We start from the raw sequence: 23335 nt of genomic DNA, 5'->3' as shown, positions 1-23335 counted from the left end.
GTCTTGCAGAATGTTTGCAAAACAATTGCACAAGATTTGGTAGTTACACATCTCTCGATTTAGAAAACGATAGTTCTAAAAATTCTTAACCTTTTCTGGGATACTACAGTGCAATGCGTTACAGATGGGGATAACAGTCGTTTCGAATTGCAAGATGCCTTTTGGTTAATGTTTCGCCTTTTCCGCTCCCATTTTGTTAGCTGTTGTTTGTTTGCTTTTTCTTTAAAAATCGAAAGCAATAGGAAAACTTTTTCGGTTTTATTTTCACTTTAATCTTTTTTTTATCAATTCTTCTTTTATTCAGTGAAAGCTTTTCCAGAAAGGGAAATTTTCTATCTTTCACAACAATAAAAAAATCTGTAAAATGTCCTTCTTTTAATAAAATTGTAAAAGTTTAAAAAAATAAGCAAATGGCTTACCCGATCCCCTTTTCAATATCAAGTTTTTCACTTTTTCATGAAACGCATATAAAGAAAGAAACCACTTCTTGAATGCAAGTAAAAGAATTTTTAGAATCCTCCGCAACAATAGACTAAGTAAGATAAGTAAACAGATCACAACAGATTACTTTCAGGCATTCCGAAAAATATGTTAGGCAAGGGTGTGTATTGTAAGTAAAATGATCCTGCTCTAGAAATCCTTACTGCAGATATTAAACACAAAATCAAAATTTTTCATTTGTGAATATTTATGTTTCTTTTGGTTTCAACATCAATCAAGCAAAAATTTCTTACATAATTTACATTTTCCAATCTTCATTCTTGGAGATTTCTAACTCCATCACTCGGAAAACACTACTCAGTTCACAAAGAAGAATTTGTGGATTGCTAAATATTCTAATTTCTTAATATTCAATTCTTCTAATCCCACTCATATTATAAACACCATTACGACCTTTGTTCTAGACCTAAATTTTTGTTCTGAATTTCTACTTGAAGAAAGAAGTTTGTTATATAATCCAATACTCTTACGAAAGCGATTATTTGGTAATTTGTATTACTTGGTGAAAACTCACAATCATTACAAAATATCTGAGAACTCTTAATTGGCATCCATTTATTAAAAAAAGGCTTCTAATATCCTCAACCTTACTAATGAACCAACTGTTGAAATTATTAAAGGGAAAATTTCACAGATAATTCAAAATCATACTACGAATAAAATGTTACCCAAAAAAAGATTATCCATCTTAGAGGAATCTGCATGGTATAATTTTAATCGACTAAAAAAACATATAAAGGACATATAAGTAAATTAAAATACTGTATTAAAAGAGATAGAAATAATTACTGGTAGAATGTTCTACCAGTAATGTAAAGTTTCTTTCTTTAAAATACAAAATAAGACAACTAATCATAATAATCCCATTCTTAAAAAGGACAAAATTATTTATCGTAATAATAAATACATCAGCAATTTAAAAAAACGCAAAGCAACGTGTTTGCAAAATATTTTTCAATGCATGATATCCGATATGAACTTATCCCACTCGATTATCGTAATTATTACAAATTTCTGAAAACTAGAAACTCCACCTCAAATACAGACAAAATCTCAGCAACATGGTAAAAAATAAACTTGTTCTTAAAGCTCCTTCAAAAATCCTTCTTATCTTTGGATGATAACTGAATTTTTGTTGTTAAAAAAAAAAAAAAAACTTAAAATATATTATTCGTATATTAATTCAAAGTTCAATAAAGACTGAAAAAAATTATAACTAAGATGAGACAATCAAATCATGATGTAAGACCATAGTTCTTATACCAGTTTTCTGAAAGTTGTTTGTGTGTGTTCTAGCCAAACAAATATGTATTTATCCTCTAATAAAAAGCTTCACTCAAATGAACACGGCTTTCTCTCTTTCAGCGGTAAAAATCTTCAAAATTTAAATGACGATATCTCTATTAGTACAAAATGCTCAACAACATTGTTACTATATTAGTTGTGCTATCATACAATATCTTGTAACATTCCCCGTTTCTCAGTACTGATAAGACATTGTGTTGTACTGATTCATTGTGTCGTCGCTGTTACTTACTAAACTCCTCGGGATAGCCAGATGGTGGATCTTTTCACCTGAATGGTCTCGCATCTGTTCATTAGCGACTACAATGAAAGACCACATATGGAATTCCTCATCCCAGAGGTATTGATAGTACCTTCAAAGAGAAAGGGGTGTCTAAACATCTGGATGCTAGATGTTTCTCTTTGTGAAAGGACCTTCCCACGACCCACTGGCGACGCTGAGAGAGCATATGGCTGAACCCCGATTGGCCGAAGGAGAGCTCAAATGACCAATGTAAATTAAGAGGCTGAGATTGTCGTCGAAATAAAGCGCGGAGGGGTTTTTTTAGAGAGGAGGGAAGAAACGAATTGCAGGAACTGTTGAACTACGCCCACGAGTTCGAAGTCTGAGAAACTACCCCTAGAATGGTCGTGTTGACGAGATGAAGAACTGAGTTTCAAGGAAAACCTTCGTTTTTGACTGTTGTATCTCCTACTACAGGTGTAAATAACTATTTATTTAACCAAGATTAGAACAAGTTGTTCTTTGTATATATATAGGGCTGTAAAATAAAGAATTGTCTAGAAATTCTGTTTCGTTATTTGATCAGTCCAGATCAGGACATTACAATCTTATGCTAATAAATTCGGAGGAACATAATGGAAAGAAGTATTTTATTGGTATCAGTTTGGACATTACAAGTGCTTATGACTGTTCATATTGATGAATTAATATATAAATGCCTTCAATTTGGTGATATTTCGAAATGGATGAGGAATTTTTTTCAAGGAAGAATTTTTCAGATTAGATAGCGCAAAGATATGTCGAAAATAAAAAATTTTTATGTAAGTCTGTCACATGGTAGCGTACTTGCTACGATCCACTTTTTATTTTTTTTTTCATTCCTATAGGTGATTTTTTTATACTTTGGCAGATTTGCTGTATATTTTCAAATAACATTTCTATTTATTGTTCGCATCATTAAATTACATCAAATCTTAACTCCAGAAGAGTATGAAGAACATTTTATAATGATATTCTGTAATTACGGAAATTGTCTGTAATTACGGAAAGAAGTGTAATAATTGACTTATTAAAAAGCGATCAATTTTTATATAATTAATGCTGGAAATCCACTTTTATTGGTGCCATTCGGTTACATATCTTAGAATTACTTTATCAGAAACTAATAACAATTTTTTAAAAAAATCTCAAAATCAGCAGCCTTAAGAAAATGAATGGTCTAAAAATTTAGATTCCGAAAGAAATGACCCGTGAACAAAAACTTAAATACAACAACCGACAAGACCATCCTCATGTTTTTCATTACAGCTCATCGGTCATTAATAAATTTGCGGTATATTATATCTAAATATTATATCTCAATTCTAACAACATTGCACAAACAATGAACATTTGGACTAACTTTCAGAATACTGGTTTGAAAATTATCAGAGCAAGAAATGCGCTCTGAAAAAATTAAACTTTTGGCACTTTAATTTCTTGTTGAACTATTTGCAGACTACTTCTTTTCCAATGGTTAGAGATGGAGATAATTTGAATTTACAACTGACGGAAAAATTCTCAGAAATCGCTTTTAAAATATTAGATGCTCTCCAGAGTATCTTATAGCACTGCCAGAGCTTCTTCAATTCAATTTAACATTTGTGAAATATTTCCTAACGAGTTAAATTTTCAGAGTAAGCAAAAAATTCTAATTTCAGAGCTTTTCATTTTAATTTCTAAAAGTTTCTTCTTTTTTATTAAAAATTTAAGTTATTTAAATAATTTTTTAAAGCTGCTTTTGATTTTCAGCTCATTAAAAATATAAATAGGCGTGTATTGAAAACATAAGGCAATGCCTATACATGTATTACAATGTATTAAAAACATAAAAAAAGAAGGGGGATATCGTATAATATTTTGTGCTAATATGGTAGCTTCACCTTTTTTTATAATTGCTGAAATTTCTTTGTTCATTAAATAAATCAAACTGAAAACGCTGTAAAAAGTTTCGAAAAATTCTTACTAATTAGCAACCGTAAAGGATTAATTTAACTAAAACTAAAAAGTCTACACAGATTTGAACCATGTTCTTACAGTGATTCGCTACAAAAATTCATACAAGAAAAGGCTTGCACTAAAAAAAACTTCTTTGTATTCCAATCATTCAGGAATCTAATGAAATGACGTAGCATGTAAACAATGTCAGTAAAAATATCGTTGCGGACGCCTTTTCTATTACAATTCACTCAAATGATCAAAAGATCTCCAGATGAATGATATACTCACGAAAAAGTGTATTAATCAGTGTTCTTAAATGCAATTAACGACCTGATTGCATATCACAGCTCTTTATTAACGGACAACACATTCAAAACAAACTACACTATTTACAAGATGTTGCCATACAGTACAAGCTAAATCAAAACAAAACAAATAATTCTTAGGTTATAGGTGGACGGTTTGTATTCAGACATTGAAAATAATATTGCACAATCTTAAATTGAACACATACATAAGACAAAAAATAAACAGAGTGAAATATTTTATGACATGTTACATACTCCCACCTTGCAAAGTGAAGGGTTACAAACTGAACTTTGCAATATAAAACAAACTGAAATTTATAACACTTAATTCCTCGTGAAATCTATAAAATTGAAAGGAGTTCACAAGTCCAATTTACGAGGAACTTTTATGGTCCTTCCTAATCTGGTTTTGGTATGGTGTATCTCCTCAGAAATATCAGTCCTTTCAACAGGAGAATTGGGAACCTGGTCAGCAGGTAAATCAGGAACATGATCAGCAGGTGAATCAGGAACACGGTCAGTAGGTAAATCAGGAGTCTTCTCAATAGATAAGCCACTACTCTGATGTTTCTACTATAGGTGGAAAAATATTCATTCTTTATATCTGTTGGTTGAATATTCACCATAGAGGTCACGATAGCTCTTCTCTCTTTATTCACTTCTTCCTCATTGACATCTACTACAACATCACTAAGAGGCCATTCATGAGACGAAAGATACAACCAACTGGGACCTTCCCACCATTTCGAACTGCAAAGCTGCTTCGCTGAACACCCTCTACTCGGACAGTCCGCTGGATTCAGTGATCCAGGAACGTGTCTCCAAGCTTTGACTGGTGTCAGCTTCCGAATTTCTTGAACACGGTTGTAAACAAATACACCCCACGGTTCTTCTCTCTTCAACCAAGCCAGCACAGTAGTAGAGTCTGTCCAGAAATAAACATTGTCTGTTGGAAACTCTTTCAAGACAGTGGAAGAAAGACGAGCAGATATAGCAGCACCAAGAAGTTCCAGCCTTGCAATAGTTGTTTCCTTTTTTCCACAAGGTGCAATTCTAGTTTTACTCTGCACCAGTTGTATGTGTACAGAGTTTCCACTATCAACTCGTAGGAAAACAACCGCAGAATAGGCTAGTTTGCTCGCATCGCAAAAAAAATGCAATGAAATATTCTCAAATCCGCTATCACAGTGTAACCATCTTGGTACTCTAACATGCTTCAAATATTCCAGCTCCAGTAGCCACTTCAGAAAATCTTGACGTGTTTTTCGATCTACTTCTTCATCCCAACCGATTTTAGATTTCCACAAATTTTGTAGCCAGAGTTTTGGTAGTAGCAACACTGGACTAGTAATCCCCAAGGGATCAAACACTTTGTGGGAAGCAGCAAGAATATTTCTTTTCGTGATAACCTCTTCCATTAGTTCTCTCAAATCCGGAATATTTATTGAAAGAGTATCACAATGTCTGTCCCAAATCGTTCCCAGGATGATTGTAGGACTTGTTATTGGATCAGATGGGCTAGAGTGCTCCCACCCTCGTAAGTCGAATTTTCTTTCAGCCATGATCTCCGTGGCTACATCAATAAATCGTTCTAGCTCCGACTGGGTTTTGACACTTGCTAAACAATTGTCCACGTAAAAGCTGTTCATCAACTTTTGAATAATGCACTCAGGGTATCTTCCACGGCCTTGCTGCGCTTCTTCCAACTTTCTCTCCAAGTGGTATTGGATTGTTGACCCAAGCAAGAAAGGGCTGCTGGAAACACCAAACACCACTCGGCAATGTATGAGTTCTCCTTCTTCACTGTGCCACAAAAATCGCAGGAAATTTCGATCCTCCTTATATAGACTTATTTGTAAGAAGGCCTTCCGTATATCAGCCGAAATGCCAAACCTATACAGTCGAAACCTTGTTAACATGGAAGGGATCAATTCAATCAAGTTTAATCCCTTTTCCAAACAGTCATTGAGGCTGACCGCTCCCTTTTGTTTTGATGAAGCGTTAAAGACGGGCCTAATTTTCGTAGTGCTGTTCGGCTTCACCACATGTGGATGGGGCAGATAGTGACAAGCAGACTTTATTTCCTCTTGGGGAACTTCTTCAATTATGCCTTCTCGTTCCCATTCTTTAAAGACATCACCGTATTCTTGAAATAAGTTTTCCTTCTTCAGCTTATGGGTTGTCACTTGCAACCCTTTGAGTGCCAAATTGAAGTTGTCTGGAAGAGGCAAATGACCGTCAAGCCAAGGTAGGGAGACAAGGAATCGCTCTTCTTCATCGACCTTGACAGTTCTTAAGAAGTGCTCCATCGACGCTTTATGAAGCTCCTCTTTGGTTTTTTGTTCTGAAGGATCTTGGATCCCCAAGGAATCTAATCTCCATAATTGGGAGATATCCATCTCTTTCACAAATAGGGAGGCCACCAGCATAGCATTGCATGATGACATCTCATTCTCAGGAACTTTACCTGACAGAGTCCAGCCAAGTAGTGTCTCCATGGCAACAAGCCCACAGGATAGAACTCTACGCTGGCCAGTCATGAGCTTCCCTATCACATCTGAACCAAGAAGCACTTGAACAGATTGTGGCTCCTCCCCTACATCTGATAGCCTGATCTTCATCTCACGGAGCTCTGTAATCCATGAACCTGGAGTGACTGATGAAATTTTGTCACATATAGATGGCTGGTCTAATGCTTCCAGGTTGCATGTAACACTGTTGTCTTGATTTCTCAGTTTTATCCTATAGCAATTATGTTCGCACTTGTCAGATTTAATGCCCCCAAACAATGAGTGCATCAGAATTTTCTTTCTGAGTGGGATATATCCCATTTTCTCAACAACATTCTTTAATACATAAGTCTTTTGTGACCCAGAATCTAGAATTGCCCTAACTGGGATTTCTTTGTTACCACACACCATTTTTAATTTCAACGTTTGGAGGAACACCCTGGGACTAGAAGTGTTGTTGGCCATATTAACTTCAACATTTGGACTCTTATTCTCACTCTTGAATGAATCTTGATTCTTAGCCTCTAGAGACTCACACATAAGTGGGACATGCTTTTTCCCACATATTACACATCTTAAAAATGCCTTACAGGAACGAGATGTATGCTTTGGTGTTAAGAAAGCAAAACAACATTGCTTCTCTCTTAAAATATTATACCTTTCAGCCAAACTCATCTTCTGAGCTTGAAAACAGTCTGGGCTCGAGTGTTTCCCAGTACAGAAAACACATTCTTTCTTCACTTCTTTTGAAGCTGTAGTAAATAAATTGGCAGCTGTAGGTACTTTTTTCATTGGAAAATCTCTTACTTTTTTCTTAAATGATTGGCGATTTTCATCTGCACCCAAGCCAAAACCAGCCATAGCCAAATTAATTCTTTCTTCGCCCTCCGTTTCTGCTTTAAGAAAAGTCATCAAGTTGGTTAAACGGTCTTTAGCATCAGTTGAGACTGCTGAAGAAGCACTTCTATTCCATGCTTTCAAAAAATCCTCTTGAAAACAAGACTCCACCATGGGATAAAGAATTGAAGCACATTTATCAGTAGTCACTCCTAAAGTCTCTAAGGCTCTCAAATAAGATTCGAGTTTATCATAGAGAGATGTCATCGATATTTTCTCATGTTTCTGAACTGAGATTATCAGCTTTAATAATTTCCGAACATAAACTTCTACTAATAGTTCATCTCTCCCAAATCGTGCTTTTAAACTTTCAACTGCTTTGGCATAATTGGCTGCTGTTGCCGGGAAGCTTTCTACTACTTCTCGGGCTCGTGATCCATTTACAGTAGCTTGCACAAGATATTGAAATTTGTTCTCAGGCGCGATTTCATCATCGTTATGAATGTGTTGAAACTGGCTCCAGAATTGTAGCCAATCTTTAATATCGCCATTAAACTGTCTAAATTCTAATTTTGGCAGATTAAATTTCTTTTTAGCACCAGATATAACAGTATTTTGAGACTCACCTGTAATTGGCAACGTTGCTCTGATTCTCGCCAATTCCAGTTCGTGTTCTCTTATTTTTCCACTTTCTTCGTATTCTAGCTGTTTTAATCTTTCCGCTTTTTCAAATTCTGTTTGCTTTTGTTTTTGTTCTTCTTTTAGTTTTCGTTGGCTCACGGCCGTTACTAAAATATTTGTCACAAAGTCTGGATCATCCAAATACTCTTTGCTATTCAAAATAATATCTTTCAGTTCAGAAATTTTTACCTTATCAGGCAGTGTCTCTCCAATTTCTTCTGCTACAAACAACAAGTCCTCTTTCAAGAAGCCCTTAGCTGTTTTAAACATGTTTGTATTCAAAAACAATATCCTGTCGCGGACGCCAGAAATGTAAACAATGTCAGTAAAAATATCGTTGCGGACGCCTTTTCTATTACAATTCACTCAAATGATCAAAAGATCTCCAGATGAATGATATACTCACGAAAAAGTGTATTAATCAGTGTTCTTAAATGCAATTAACGACCTGATTGCATATCACAGCTCTTTATTAACGGACAACACATTCAAAACAAACTACACTATTTACAAGATGTTGCCATACAGTACAAGCTAAATCAAAACAAAACAAATAATTCTTAGGTTATAGGTGGACGGTTTGTATTCAGACATTGAAAATAATATTGCACAATCTTAAATTGAAGACATACATAAGACAAAAAATAAACAGAGTGAAATATTTTATGACATGTTACATAGCAGATTCTCTTGCAAAAGAGGTTACAGATCTATCTTTATTTTAGGCTGGATTTTTCCGGAAGATATTATCTCTAATGTGGGAAGTAGTCACTGCGAATTACAACTGAAACTACCACCGATGCTAATTCTTAAATTCTTATTGAAACATGAATTGAAACATTGAAATTCTTATTGACTCGAAACTAGAAAAGAATATAATCATTGCACGCATACCGAGCAAAATGATCATTACCCTAGGATTTCTGCATAAATTCAGTCAATTATGCGATAGTTGCAACGAAGTCAATGACATCGGCCACATGTTGGAATGTAAAAATATTTTGTCCATAAAATGGAACCTTCGGAAGAAATTGAAAATTGCTCAATCAAACCTCAAGTCACTGCTCAATGAATCATTATTAATTTACTTTATCACAAACTATTGTCAATCAAAATCGCCAGTTTGTCTTCCTTCAAGCTTCCTTCAACATTAAGTTTCTGACCTACAGAGGATAACAGTCTTGTTGCTAGATTTTCCCATTTTGTTTTTTCATGAGTTGGAACCGCTCACTTTTGGTCCCCAAACTTGTTCCCTATTCAGCAGCTGCTCCAGACTTCATTTCGTTCTGATGTCTGGATCTGACTTTCAAGTTGAATTATTACTTCAAATTTCTTTAATAATAATGTATATATTATTAAAAGTTTAAAAATTATTGACTAATTTAATCGAATACTAGTGATTTATTAAATTAATATTAATACGATTATTTATATTAATAAATTCATTCATTTGCTAATTTTAATTAAAAATAATAAAAATAATATAAAAATGACTTATATTCTTCCTGTAACTTTGTATTACGAAATGTTATATGTTAATTTCTAAAGTTTTCATTCTAATGACGAAGATAAGCGATACTCTTGGCTTGTATATATGGTTTTTAGTACAGACTTTATATGAATTTCAAATTTTTTGCACTTCAAATTTTGCACTACCAATTTTTTTTAATGAAATTTGCATTGCTCACTAACTCCATACTCTAAAGAAATGTCTTATTAGTCATCGTGAAGCTTTAAACAATTTTTTGAGATTATTAAGAATTAGACATCAGTATTTAAAACTTTCAAATAGTTAATAACTCCATCAACTTCGATTTTCTAAAATTTAATTTTAAATGACTTGTCTACCAATGAACTAACTGCCATTATGCAAAATATAGAGTTAATTTCCATATATTCCGACAATGCGTACCACAAGCGGCCGTGACAGGGTTGGACTTAAATTAATCGATCCTGTCCGTGACTTACGGAAGACATGTAACCTGGGTCACGTGATAATGTAACCGTAACTTTACTCTCAAGTTCATTTCACGGATTCGATTAGTTGTTTGCTGAACCAGTAGCCGTACTCGAATTTATTCATTTGACAAAAACATTCTGAACCTGTTTAGTACTTAATTCCGTTTTGCGTTCGGTTTTGAAATACTTTGATATTATACGTTTGGTTTCGGAATGAAGATCTATTTTTAAATCTGTTTACATTCAAGTCAAGTGCAATGTACAAATTATTCTATTGCTAATTACTTGTGTTTAATGTGCTAATTACCACCAAATATTGGGCGCAAATTGTGCGAAAGAAAATTATTCACCCGAAAAGCACAGTTTGGCCATTGTAAATGCATAACTATTTTTTAAATGAATAGTTCCAAATAATGTTATACTTCATTCTGCTTTCAAATAAAATTTGAAAACGTATTTTATTTTGTTGCATTCCTAACGAATTTTTCCCTTCTGTTTAATGGAAATTATATTATTGAAAATATTACTTGCATATATTTATTTCATGTTTGGGCTATGTCATACTTTGACAATTTTATTACCTGTGAGATATCTTATGGATTAAAGCAATTGTATTGCCTTTGATACTTTAAATTTATCCATAAATACTTATTTTTTATTTTGTATAGTTGTTTTGCCTTTTTCTTGAAGTGGGACAGATGATTTATTACTAAAATTTTTTTCTTTTTCCTATAGTTTGGTCAGACAAAAACCATTAAATCATTCGAATTTTATACCTCTTTGATGTATTCAGCTTGTAAATAGTTTTATTCCCATTCTGTTTTATCACTGTATACATAATGACTAGATGTTCTTAATGACTGAAAAGGAACAAACATTTCCTAATTGACATGTTTCTCACGTTTCTAATTTAAAGGAACCTTTTGAATCATGAACTACCTGTAATTTAAACATTAAAAATCATTTCTGTTTTATAAGTACAAAAAATGAGCAGAATATTCCATTCTATTTTCAAGACAATAATTAATCCCATCTGTTGTAAATCTAGCAGCAGTTAAATATAATTTTCACTTTATGTGCACAATTTATACTAGAAAAAGTTTTGAAATATTTAGAATGTTAGATTATAATATCATCGTATATTTTGTATGGATTGATAAGTGAACTTCAAAAAATATTATAAGTTAAATTATAACAATTAAAGGTGTTTTGTTATTTATTTTTTATGACAATGTTATGAGTTTTCCTAAATGAATATTTTGTTCTGTTTTAGTTTACAAGATCTGCCGTAGTTGATACATATATTAATTTCATCAATAACTGGAAATCAGCAAGAGATGCGATCAAATCTATTTCCCTTGCGAAACCAGCCTTTGCAAAGTTCCTTGAGGTACAGTAATTTTCTACAACTCTTAGAATAACCAATTTTTTTTTCTTCAATTTTACTCCAAAAACTATCATTTTATGTATTCAAATCTACAAGCATTTAAGTTAAAGTATGTGGTTAATTTTTTAGTATAGATTTTGATCTTAAAAAAATAAATATTTTAAGAAATTACTTGAAACATAACCATATAGAATGTTCTAATTTATTTTATACAATAGAATGATAAAATACATATGTTTATAAAACTATAGATTATTTGCACAAGTTACACTAAAAATCAAGTTAAATATGTTAAATCTAAAAACAGAAGTATTTTTCAATTTATTTTTCCTACAAAAATTGTTTCCCAGTTTTTCTCTATTAGATTTTTTTCTTTTGAGCAATGAAAAGAACACAGTCTGCTTAACTTTTTTATAAGATTAAAAAGTGGTTTTTAAAATTGAGAGCTGTCAATTTATCTAGGATTGAAAATTTATTTCGGATTAGTGATTTTTTCAGGAAAAGAAAACTTGAAAGGTAGGTCTTTGTTCAATTAACCATTAATTCAAAGATTGAATATTTCAGGAAATGTGTTATGAAATTAAGTATAATTTTTTTTTCGATTGAGAAAGAAAATATATGGCTGCATAAATAGAAGGGAATTTTTTTCCCATGATTAATATAAAATGAATGATGATTAATAAATTACACTGATAGTAATAAATAAAAGTAAAAACTCATAAATTGATTGCATATTAAAGAAACTTAAGTAGAACTGTGCTATAGAACTGCTAAATAAATATTCTTCAAATTTTGTTTATATTATGAAGCATAAAGAAAATTTTTGGTTATTCATTGACATTAAATGAATAATAATTTTTTTAATGTAAAAAATAGCCTTTTTTTGTATGTATATTTTTACCTTTAAAGAAAATATTTCGGTTGAACTGAAGAAGGTACTGCTGTCAAAATTGGATTTGTTGATTTTTTTTTTGTCTAGTGTAGTATTTTTTATAATTTTGATTACAACTTTAAAGGGCCTTTATTATGATTTTTTTGTGGTCAATGAAGATGAGACTTTTGATTATTTTTTGGATAGTTGGCTCTATTTCAGCATGCCTTGATAGAATCGACACTCTGAAACCACATTTTGTTATCTCAATCAAATAAAAATATTGTTAGTATTTTTAGTTATATTATTTATTCATCTGTGAATTTTTTATTCACATGCTTTAGGTAAGTTTTACATGAATTTAAAAAAATTATCAATAACTTGTGGAGAAGAAATTAGCTTTCATAGGTTTTTAAAAATCTTTTAATGCAATCTGTAATTTTTAAAATTATGACTTTTTGAAATTGTTGGGTGCAGTTATTTTTCTTAATTTAATTAAAAATAAAATTGGAAATCTTAAACGAATTTTTTGCTGTATAATATTTTACATAATTTTATACACATACACACACATATGTATGTATGCATGCAGATATGCACACACTCACCTTTTTTCATTATTTTAGCATAAATATTTTTCCGAACAGTATATGTTTATAGAAGGGAAATTAGAAAATGGGTAACAATAGCTGAGTTAAATTCCTGTCATATGATGCTTGCAATATATATATATATATATATATATATAAATATATATATATGAATAATTCTATCTATTTTATATCTAAACTGTTTTTTATATAAAAAGAGATGCTTCTGTATACTCAAATTTATAAATTATTTGTAGTTTTATCAGTTGTTTATAATAGCTTTGTGCTGGGTGTGTTACAGACTGACAAAGTAAATTCTAATTTTTGAAGATGAGTATTATCAAGTTAAATCAAGCATTTTCATGCTGAGTAGTTCCAAGTATATGAGTTAGTGATTAATAAAGTTGCAATTAATGTGTCTATGCAAAGATGAATTTTATTTGTATGAACATCTGAAATCCAAAATGTAATGAAATCTAATTTTCATTTCATCTTAAAGGAATATTATTTAATTTTCTGAAACCTGGCTTGTGTTATTAGTAGTTTCATACTTATCATTGTTATTTACAAGAGTATAAGATTGTTATCAATGAGATGACTATATAAACCAGAATAATTCCAAAATTTGTTGAATTATTTATTTCAGAATACATCAAGGGAACATAAAGGCAAACTTACATTGGATGCTTTACTTATTATGCCTGTACAGCGTATTCCTCGTTATGAGTTACTTATTAAGGTAAATGTAAATATTTGTTAATTTTTTTTATTTATATTTTATTGCTTAAGAATATTTTTTGTGATAAATCTTTTTATATTTTGTAAAATTCTTTTTGAAAATTTTTAATTGGAAAGAAAAAGTTAATGATAAAAATTTTATTTGTTATGAATTGCAGAGAATTGTATTTAATAAATGATACATCAAATATTATAAAGAGCTTGTTCATTTTGAACATTATCAATGTTGATATTTTTCTGTATTTCTAGTTTGTATTCTGTATATTGCCATGCTTTCTATAATATTTCTTAATCAGGCAATTTTATTTATGAAATAATGTAATGAAAATTATATTTTTGAAAACTCCATATTAAATGTTTTCTTTAGAGCAATTTCAATAAATAAATAAAAATGAAATAAAATAAATAATTATTTTAATTTATTACTTGTTTTGATTATATTTGCTTGTTATTGAAAAAGCTATGATTTCTGTTAGATAAGTAATTATTTCAATCTATTAATAAATATAATTATGAAAACTACAATTCATGTTTTAGTTCAATATATTTTGTTTTCTGCTGAAAAATGTGTTTGAACAATACAGTTTTCGTAGAATTTTAACTAAAAGAAGAAATTGTTCCTTGCAGATTATGAATTTTTACAACAAATTAATCAAAATATATTTTATATGGCAGTTTAAAGATGTTTATTTAAAGAGAGAGAGAAAAGAAAACATTTCTTTCCAAATTTTTATTTAAAACTAATTGTTAGACTTTGTTTGTATTTAATTTTTTCAGACCATACTGATTTGGAGGGAAAAAAATAAATTGATATCATGATTTGAGTTTTAATTATTTCAAAGATTCATTATGAATACAGAAACCATTCTAATCCTTGTTATCTGAATTCCATTTCGAAGTACAATACCTGTCCCTTGCGTATTTTCATATCAGTTATGCTAATCGCAAAGTAAATGTAACTCTGAAAAAATTTAAAATATGTTGATGAACTTTAAAACTTTTTTGAAATTATGAGATGTAAAGGTATATTCCTTTTTTTTAAAAAAAATATATGTATGATTTTCTATTCCTTGTTATGTAATCACATTTTAATCATTTTAGTAAATTTCAGTCTATTTATTGTTTTGTGTTAGTTTAAAATAGAAATACATTGTCAGTATATATTTGTTTACATTATAAGTTTATTTCACATGGATTTTGCTCTTCAAAATCATTTAAATAATTCACTGGGAATCAGTATTTTATTTTTAATATTTATTTATAATAGAATTGCTTAAAAATATTTTATCTTTTCAGTTTTGTGTCATTTTTGTCATTGTTGAACATTTAATTTTATGAATTAGTGAATTATTATGATAGTTTTGTTGTTATTATTTACTTGATTATGCTGAATTTATTTTGTTCCTCCTAATTTCTTATTATATTTTGTTTATTCTCAGGAACTCTTGAAACATACACCTATGGATCATCCTGATTATAAACTTTTATTGCAAGCACAGAAAGAAGTTCATGAATTAGCAGTCAAAATCAATAAAGTAGAAAGGGAGGCTTTGCAACTAGAACAAAGACTACAAAGGCTGGGAGAAGTTGAGCACTTAATTGAAGGCATTACAGATGTAAATTTCTTATTTTTGGCCATTATTGAAATAGAAATATGATAATCAATAATTTTACTCTTTACAAGTCAATTTGTAGTTTTGTTTTTAAAATTATTGTTATTAAATGTGATTTTTTGAAACCAATATTTAGTAATTTTCTATTGTATTTTTAGCAAACATCTTTTTTTTAACACATTAATAACCTTTTATATCCAACTGGATACAATTTTTAATGAGAGTGCTCAATGCATTATCTGCCATCAGTGAATAAATATTTCATTTTTATTTAATTAATGTTTACTTTTTGTTAATGAATAATGCTTATGTAATTTTCAAGAAAAGAATGTTATTTTAATGTTTTTAACAAAAAATATTGTTTACTTATTCATTTATTCTTTCATTTGTTTCAAATTAAGAGACTTTTGCCATTTTTAATTATTTTTTGTTTTGTTTATTCTTCTACATTAAATAACTTGATTTTAAATATTGAAATAGCTAAATAAAATGTGAAACTGTTAAGACATATTAATTAAATTAAGGGTACTAATACTGAGATATAGTATTATTGTTTATTGAAGCCAAATTCTTTTAATCCTGGTTTGTTTTAAAATATTTGAGTTCCATTGAGGGTTGTTTAAGATTTTGTTTCTTCTTATAACTTTTTCTTTCTATGTTATTAATTTATTTTTCATGCATAATTCTTGAAATACTCTTTTTTATCTTTTCTCACAGCTTACACAAGGAGACAGGAGCTTTATTAGACATGATTTTGTTTTAATTCCTGTAAGTAATTTTTTTAAATGTTTAGTGTATTTGTAAAGCAATTAAAATTAAGAAATTTAATTCCATTTTGAATAGTATTATTTTTGACTTTGCATTATGTTTAAAATTCACTGTTTAAAAAAGTAATAAGCCAAGATAATCATAATAATAAAAAATCTTCATAATTATGAAACTGGTCTCGCATTAATCTTTCAACATGACTCTGTGCTATTAACAAAACAAAATAATGTAACAATTACATGCTATAAACATTAAAATTTTGATTTTGTATTAAAATACGAGACACTAAAATATATAATTAAGCTATATTTATTCATAATTTTTAAACTGTTTAAAGAATATGATAAAAATTTAGTCATGTCAATTTAATGTAAAGGTATTTATAAATTCTTTTTGAAATATATATAATGACATGATTAGAACAATTTATTATTGTATTGATATTGAGACAGTTTTCGATTATAATATATGACATTTTATATATTGAACTGTTACATACTTGGAAACTGAATAGTTTGCAAATAACTTATAAACAGTGATTCACATATGTGGATGTTAGAAATTAAAAAAATGCATTCTGTACACATTGTATTATATGTATTATAGGCACATTTACTGAATTCTTGTATTTTGTCTTTCCTGGTGAACCGGCTTACTATCTATTCCTCAATGCATTTCATTCTTTTAAGTTGGAACTGTGAAGAAATATCTGACAATTATTCATTTTATTAACTTAATTGAAAATAAGAATGATGCTGTTGTAAATACTTCAATTTTATTTTCTAAATCTTAATAAACAGTGACTTTTACTATTTTTAAAAACTAGTAAACATGATTTTTTGGTTTGTAGTAAACCATATCTCAATTATTTTTTTCATTAAACACAAAGTTATTCACACCTTAAATGTGGATGTGTTCATGTGGAGTTCATTGTCCAATGCAAAACTTCAACCAGTGTACACACCATTTTTTGTAAAACCTGGTCCTGATTTTGATTTTCTTCCCCATTTTTTATTGGATTTATTTGACCATTAATACAAGTACTATATATTTTTTATATGGATTTTGCTTTTTTATTAATAAGAGTGATTTTCAGCATAATGATTTTTATATAATTTGCAACTGTTATTTAACTTTGGTTTATGTATAAAACTAGCCTTCTTTAATGTTCAACTTATATGGATAGAATATTGATTTTCATAGTTGTTAAGTTATTAATTTGAAATGAATTAATTTGAAATTATTAATTTGAACTATTTGAAATTTCTCTTTTGTTCTTTGATAAGATTGAAAAATATGAATCTATGAAAATTAAAATTTATGCTATATATATAAATAGATAGATTTGAAATAAGATATTTTTTAACAAGTTTTGGACTTAAATGTCAACATATAGCTAAATTTGACTATGAAAAAGATTTAGAATGTGAGTAATGTTGCAAAATCCCTGCATCAATAAACATATTGAATGAAAAAACAGTATAGTGCTTTAAAAAAATAAATGAATCTGATAAATAAAGTAAATTTCCAAAAAAATATATATTAAGGAAAAGCATTAAAAAGTGGTGAAAAAAATTAAAATTGAAATTTCCTAAATGAATTGTTTACAGAATGAAAGTTTCTTTCTATTTTCTTAGTCAAAATATTTTTTTGTAGAAACCTGTATTATTCTGATTGTGAAATATGAAATATGTCATTTGAAACAAAAACAAATTAAATATTATAATTACATACAAAAATATATCTTCACATAATTGAAAAGATCAGTATGAAGTTAGTGTGAGAATAGTTTTCTCTATCCAAAATTTATCAAATGAATTAAAATTACATCATTGAAGGGTTTAAGCTGAAAAACATATTTTAATCCCTTCAAATCTATTGCATGGAGAAAGAAGCCCTCTCACAGTACCGAATGCTCTGAAATTTAGTGTCATCCTAGTTTTGGATATATTGCTTAAATTTGTAAAAATGTTTTTTATGCTTTGAAGTTGTCACTTTATAAGCTTTTGATGATTTTTTTCATTATATTCTTTTTATTGTTTCATAAGGGTGGGCTAGGATTGAAAAAAGAACGATGTTTGTTCCTCTTCTCTGATATGTTGCTCATAACAAGTATTAAAAGAAAAGGCGGAGCAATCAGGAAGACTTCAATAGCAGTGTAAGATTTCAATTTTTATGTAAATTTGTGTTATGTGATTGATATTCTTTATTTTATAATTAATATATGAAAATATTATCTTCTAATTTTTTGTTTTTAAGCATACAGGGTTGTTATTAAAAATTCATATTTTAATTTAAATTATTGTATTATTAATGTTATAATTTAAAGCAATATCTTACCACCAATTTTCTTTTTAAATGCTGTATTGTCTGAATTACTATTCATGAACACTGTCTTTTAGAGGAAGGAATGCAATTTAAATAATTTCAATTTTTTTATATTTTGAAGATATATTAAATTATAGTTAATGGATTGTATTGATTTAGAAATTTCAGTTTCATTTTGTTATTTTTGAGACTGGAAAATATAATTCGAAATACAAATATTTTAAGAAGTAGAAATGCTTAAATTCTTCCAGTGGATAAAAGTCATAACCAATTTAGCACTTTTTGATATATTATTGCTAAATGCTTCTTGCTTATAAAAAAAATTTATTAGCATTGTAATAGTTTATTTTGGGAAAGAATATTTAAACAAATTTATCATTAACGTAATTGATGTTGTAGAGTGGTGAGAAAACTTTCTTAACTAAATTGTTAAATCTAAATTATATTAATATTCGAATTAACCAGATCTTACCATTTTTGTCATGCTGATAAGGAAAACAAAAAAATTACTTCAAAAGAAGAAAATTCTAGTTGCTAATTTTATTATCAACCAAATGATCAGGCATGTCCTTCCAAAGATTATTAGACTTACTTAAATTGGAGACAGTATTACTGAGCGCAATTATTAAACAAAAATTGTATTTTTGATCATGAATAAGAGAAAAATTCATGTAAAGGAAACTATTACAAACTGCAATTCCAAACAGGCTAGGAACTGCATTTGAATAACAACTCATTTTTTAGGAAAGGTCTGTCCACAATCAAACAGCCAACAAGAATTGCCAACTTTATCTGCGAATGATTTAATAATAGTAAAAAGATTGTAGTGGTATTTATCAATATTTCAAAAGATGTGAATATAGAAATGTAAGCTACAAATTTAATGAAAGGATAATACAGATTAAACTGATGTTACTTATTTCTTTTAACCTCAAAGAAAGGAAGTTTAAGTGAAGAGGGAAAGGAAATCTTGTAAAAGATAGGAAACTGAAGCAGGTGTGGTGCAGAAATTTAAATAGGTCCTTCTATACTTTGACATTTTCATAAATGATGTTTGTTAAAATCCTCACACCCTACTTTGTTTATTTGCCAGTAACACTGCAATTTTTAGTGCCATTAAAGACTAGAAATGATTATGAAAAATTTAAATAATTAATTAATTGAATTAAAATATTGGCTGCTTAAATAAAAATTAAGATAAATAAATAAAAAAAAATGCCAAACAGCTTGCTTCATTATGTGAAAAACAATCTCATCCCCATCCAAACTATTTAGATAAAAAATTCATTGGTTTAAAAAAGACAAAAAAATTTATGTATAGAATGTTGGAAAATTTAATAGAAAGAGAGAAAGCTGAATAGATTGATGAAAGGTTAACTTTATCTTCTATTAATTTCTTGTTGTGTAACAAGCTGCAATTTTACAAATTGTTATTCAGATCATTGATCAGTTATGCTTCCCTTGTTTGGGAAACAGCAAGTAAAGTATATATATATCAGGGAACTAGAAAAGCTCCAAGATAAAATGATAAGATAAATGTTGCAAATGCCATGGTTCATCAAAAACCGTAATAGATTAAAAGACCTCAAACTAACCAAAATCAAATTTAATTCAAAAATTAGCAGTAAAGTTTATATATATAATGTAAACACATAATTTTTTCAGCAGCAGCATGGCCGAAAAGGAAGAAAACACTTTTGAAAATTTTAAACTTTGCTTTATTCCATTCTGGGAGGTATAATTTATGTACAAGAAAGGAACAACGAGATACATTGATCTACAGCACTACTCAAGACCAAAAATAGAAATATTTTTCCCAATAGTTTTATACTATGATTGGGATTTCTTTGACATGTACAGACTTAGGAAAGGGAATTTAAGCATCTTTTAAAAGAATTTGCTTAGGATGACAGGTTTTTATGCCTTCACTCAGAATGTGTGAAAATGCTGTTTAAAGTAGTTTTACAGAGCTCATGTAGTATTAATTAAATAAAAAAGGTGAAATTGGATCAGGAAATAAGAAAGCATTTTAGAATCAAGTTAATATGGGCTAAATTAAGATAAAAATTTGGAAAAATTAAGATTTAATTTAGAATTATATATATACAACAGAGTTTTCTACAAGATATTGTAAATATAAGTGCCAAGGCTGTATCAGGTTTTAGTTTTATCAGAGGAAATTTAATATTTTAGAAAAAAAAAAGATTTTTGGTAGTAATTTTTGAATATAGTCAAATTATTTATATCATAAGAATGAATTGGGGTTCATTATGAATTAAATAATATATCAATGCTCACATTAAATTTTTATTTTTGATGCTTAACAAGCATTTACTCTCGAATTTCATCACTATTCCGTTTGCCTTAATCTCACTTATAAGAATCAGAAGGAAATTGTATCTAGGAAATAGAATTTGTTGGAAATTTCAGTATTTATTTTTTGTTGTTCTTTTGTGGAATTAGCACAATTTATATTATTTATATTTACTATATTAATGATAGTATAAAAAATAGCTTTTAATATTGGATATTTTGTTGTAATTATGCCATTGTCATACAAAAGAATCTTTTATCTTCAAATGGAATATAAGATTCTTGAGACTGCCTTTCTCATGAATATAAAAAATTGGTATTAAATATAATTGAAAAGAGACCATTGAATATAATGGAAGATTAAAAAAATACTAAGCTTTGTCAAACTTTATTTAAGTTATATAAAAATAATAATTATTTTTAATACATTATATATTTATATATTTTTTAGATCTGCTGCAGCATGTGGATCTTTAGAATCCAATAAGTATAAGCTTCTAATGAGAACATCCTTACACAATGTTGATATAATAAAAAGTAAGTTGATAAAAAAATCTATGTAATTTATTTGTTGTTGAAAAAAAAAATTAAGCATATGAACTTTTTAAATGCATTTTGCTTTCTAATGATTTTAAAACAATTTCTCAGCAGATGTTGAAGAACCTTGTGTTAGGACTTTTTTAAAAGAAGTTTCAGGTTTGGAAAGTGACATTGGAACCCTTGGAAAAATTTCTGATATAATTGGATCATTGCATTGTGAACATCAAGTAAGTTATTTCCTTCTTTATTCAAGATATTTTTTCTACGTTTGTATATAAAATATTGCAGAGAGAAAAATGAAGCTAAAATAAGTATGATATTCAGTTCTCTTTCACAATTTTGAAAGTTCAACATCCACTTCTATTTAATGGATCATTCTATGTGTCGAATATTGGTTCATATCACAACACTGCATCCATGATTGAGTTCCTATTAATATGCATTATTTTTAAAAAATTAATAGTATTCAAAATATTAAATTTAATTACCCATTGTAAAAAAATGTAGGAAATGTTTCTGTTCATATATGAAACATATTTGAGTGCGATTTCACAAAAAAATCATACAAGATAATTTTTAATTTGAATTTTTTAGTGAAATATTTATTTTAAAGTATTCTAATGAAATTTTTTTTCAGATACTAGAGGAAGTTATTAAAGATCTTCTATCAAGCTTAACCAAACAGTTAGCTGAAAAACAAGCTTCTTGCTCACAGCTCATGCATTTAGATCTAGCTATTAAAATTAAGTAAGTAGTGATATAATTATTATCTCTATTATTATAAATTCTGTATGAAATGTATATCTGTTATTTATAATGGTTAATAAAGTTAGCAATTTACAGAACAGACTATTGAATTTAATGCTTGTGAATTTGGTATAGATATACTTTGAAAAATAGGAATTGCACTTTTTAAATTTTAATCTTTTGAATTTTTTTTAAAAAAAAGGCAGTGTTTTCTGTTACTTATTTACTAATAACTCTTGAGCAAATGATTACAGAAAAAAATTACATAATTTTAATGTGTGAAAATTTATCTTTTCATTGATAATATATTAAGTATTATATGACCTTTAATGTAATTATTATTTTTTTTTAAAAAATTGAGAGTATTCAAGGAAAAGCATTAAGAAAAGGGTTTATGTTCTCTTCACAAAAGATGTAAGAATTAAAAAAAATAAATGAAATCGAACAGGACATAAAGCAGAAAGGAAGAGAGGGAATTTAATTGTTTCTTAGCAGAAAAAAGTTCTAATTTAATTTCCTAAAAGTTTAAGTGATAATGAAAAAGTTGTAAACATTTTCATACAATTTCAAATTTGAAAAATATTTTTTCTATTAATGATAAATTTAATGTCTCATAGCCTTTTTTTAAATAAGATTTCTACAGTAAATATTTAGTACTGTTTCAAATTATTAACAAGCTTTTCATCAAATTCAATTAGAATAAAACAGTTTAAAAATCATTTAAATAGCTTTAGCACATATTAAGGTCTTCATTTCTAAATGTATAAATTTTTCAAAATTTGTTTTGCATTATTAGCTTTTGTATACTTATTAATTTTAGTTTGAGTTATGTAGATTATTATTTTTTTTTATTTCATGTCCCTTTTACATAAAATCAAACTGCATTTCAAATTGTTTCAGTAATACAACAAGAAATTAAAATAAATATTTGAGAATTGATAACAGGTAATTGCATTCATTTACAATTTTGTCAACATCAAAATTAATTTACCTACTGGTAAATTTTTGAATTCATATTTTGGTTGATTGAAATTATCTGATTCTGATTCTTGAATCATCTCCTTCACATCTTTAAATTTTGAACTGTGTCATTTGGAAATTTGTATTTTTATTATAATTTTCTTAACTACTGCTAT

The 23335-nt window shown here is 28.5% G+C and overlaps 1 protein-coding gene across 3 annotated transcripts in view; it reads left to right on the top strand.

Annotated features, from left to right (window-relative positions):
• Positions 1–23335, top strand: part of LOC129961581 (rho guanine nucleotide exchange factor 17-like) — a 378738-nt gene that overhangs the window by 334023 nt on the left and 21380 nt on the right. For 2 of the 3 annotated variants that reach the window (XM_056075078.1, XM_056075077.1), the window contains 8 exons: positions 11578–11694; positions 13799–13891; positions 15330–15506; positions 16221–16271; positions 18320–18429; positions 21364–21449; positions 21561–21679; positions 22090–22199. In XM_056075078.1, coding sequence (XP_055931053.1) covers positions 11578–11694; positions 13799–13891; positions 15330–15506; positions 16221–16271; positions 18320–18429; positions 21364–21449; positions 21561–21679; positions 22090–22199 — 863 coding nt within the window. The remainder of the gene's footprint in view (positions 1–11577; positions 11695–13798; positions 13892–15329; positions 15507–16220; positions 16272–18319; positions 18430–21363; positions 21450–21560; positions 21680–22089; positions 22200–23335) is intronic. The other variant, XM_056075079.1, reaches the window with a different exon arrangement.

This window comes from Argiope bruennichi, chromosome 2 (genome assembly GCF_947563725.1).
Source record: "Argiope bruennichi chromosome 2, qqArgBrue1.1, whole genome shotgun sequence".
Taxonomy (NCBI): domain Eukaryota; kingdom Metazoa; phylum Arthropoda; class Arachnida; order Araneae; family Araneidae; genus Argiope; species Argiope bruennichi.
This window is presented reverse-complemented; position numbering and strand designations above follow the sequence as displayed.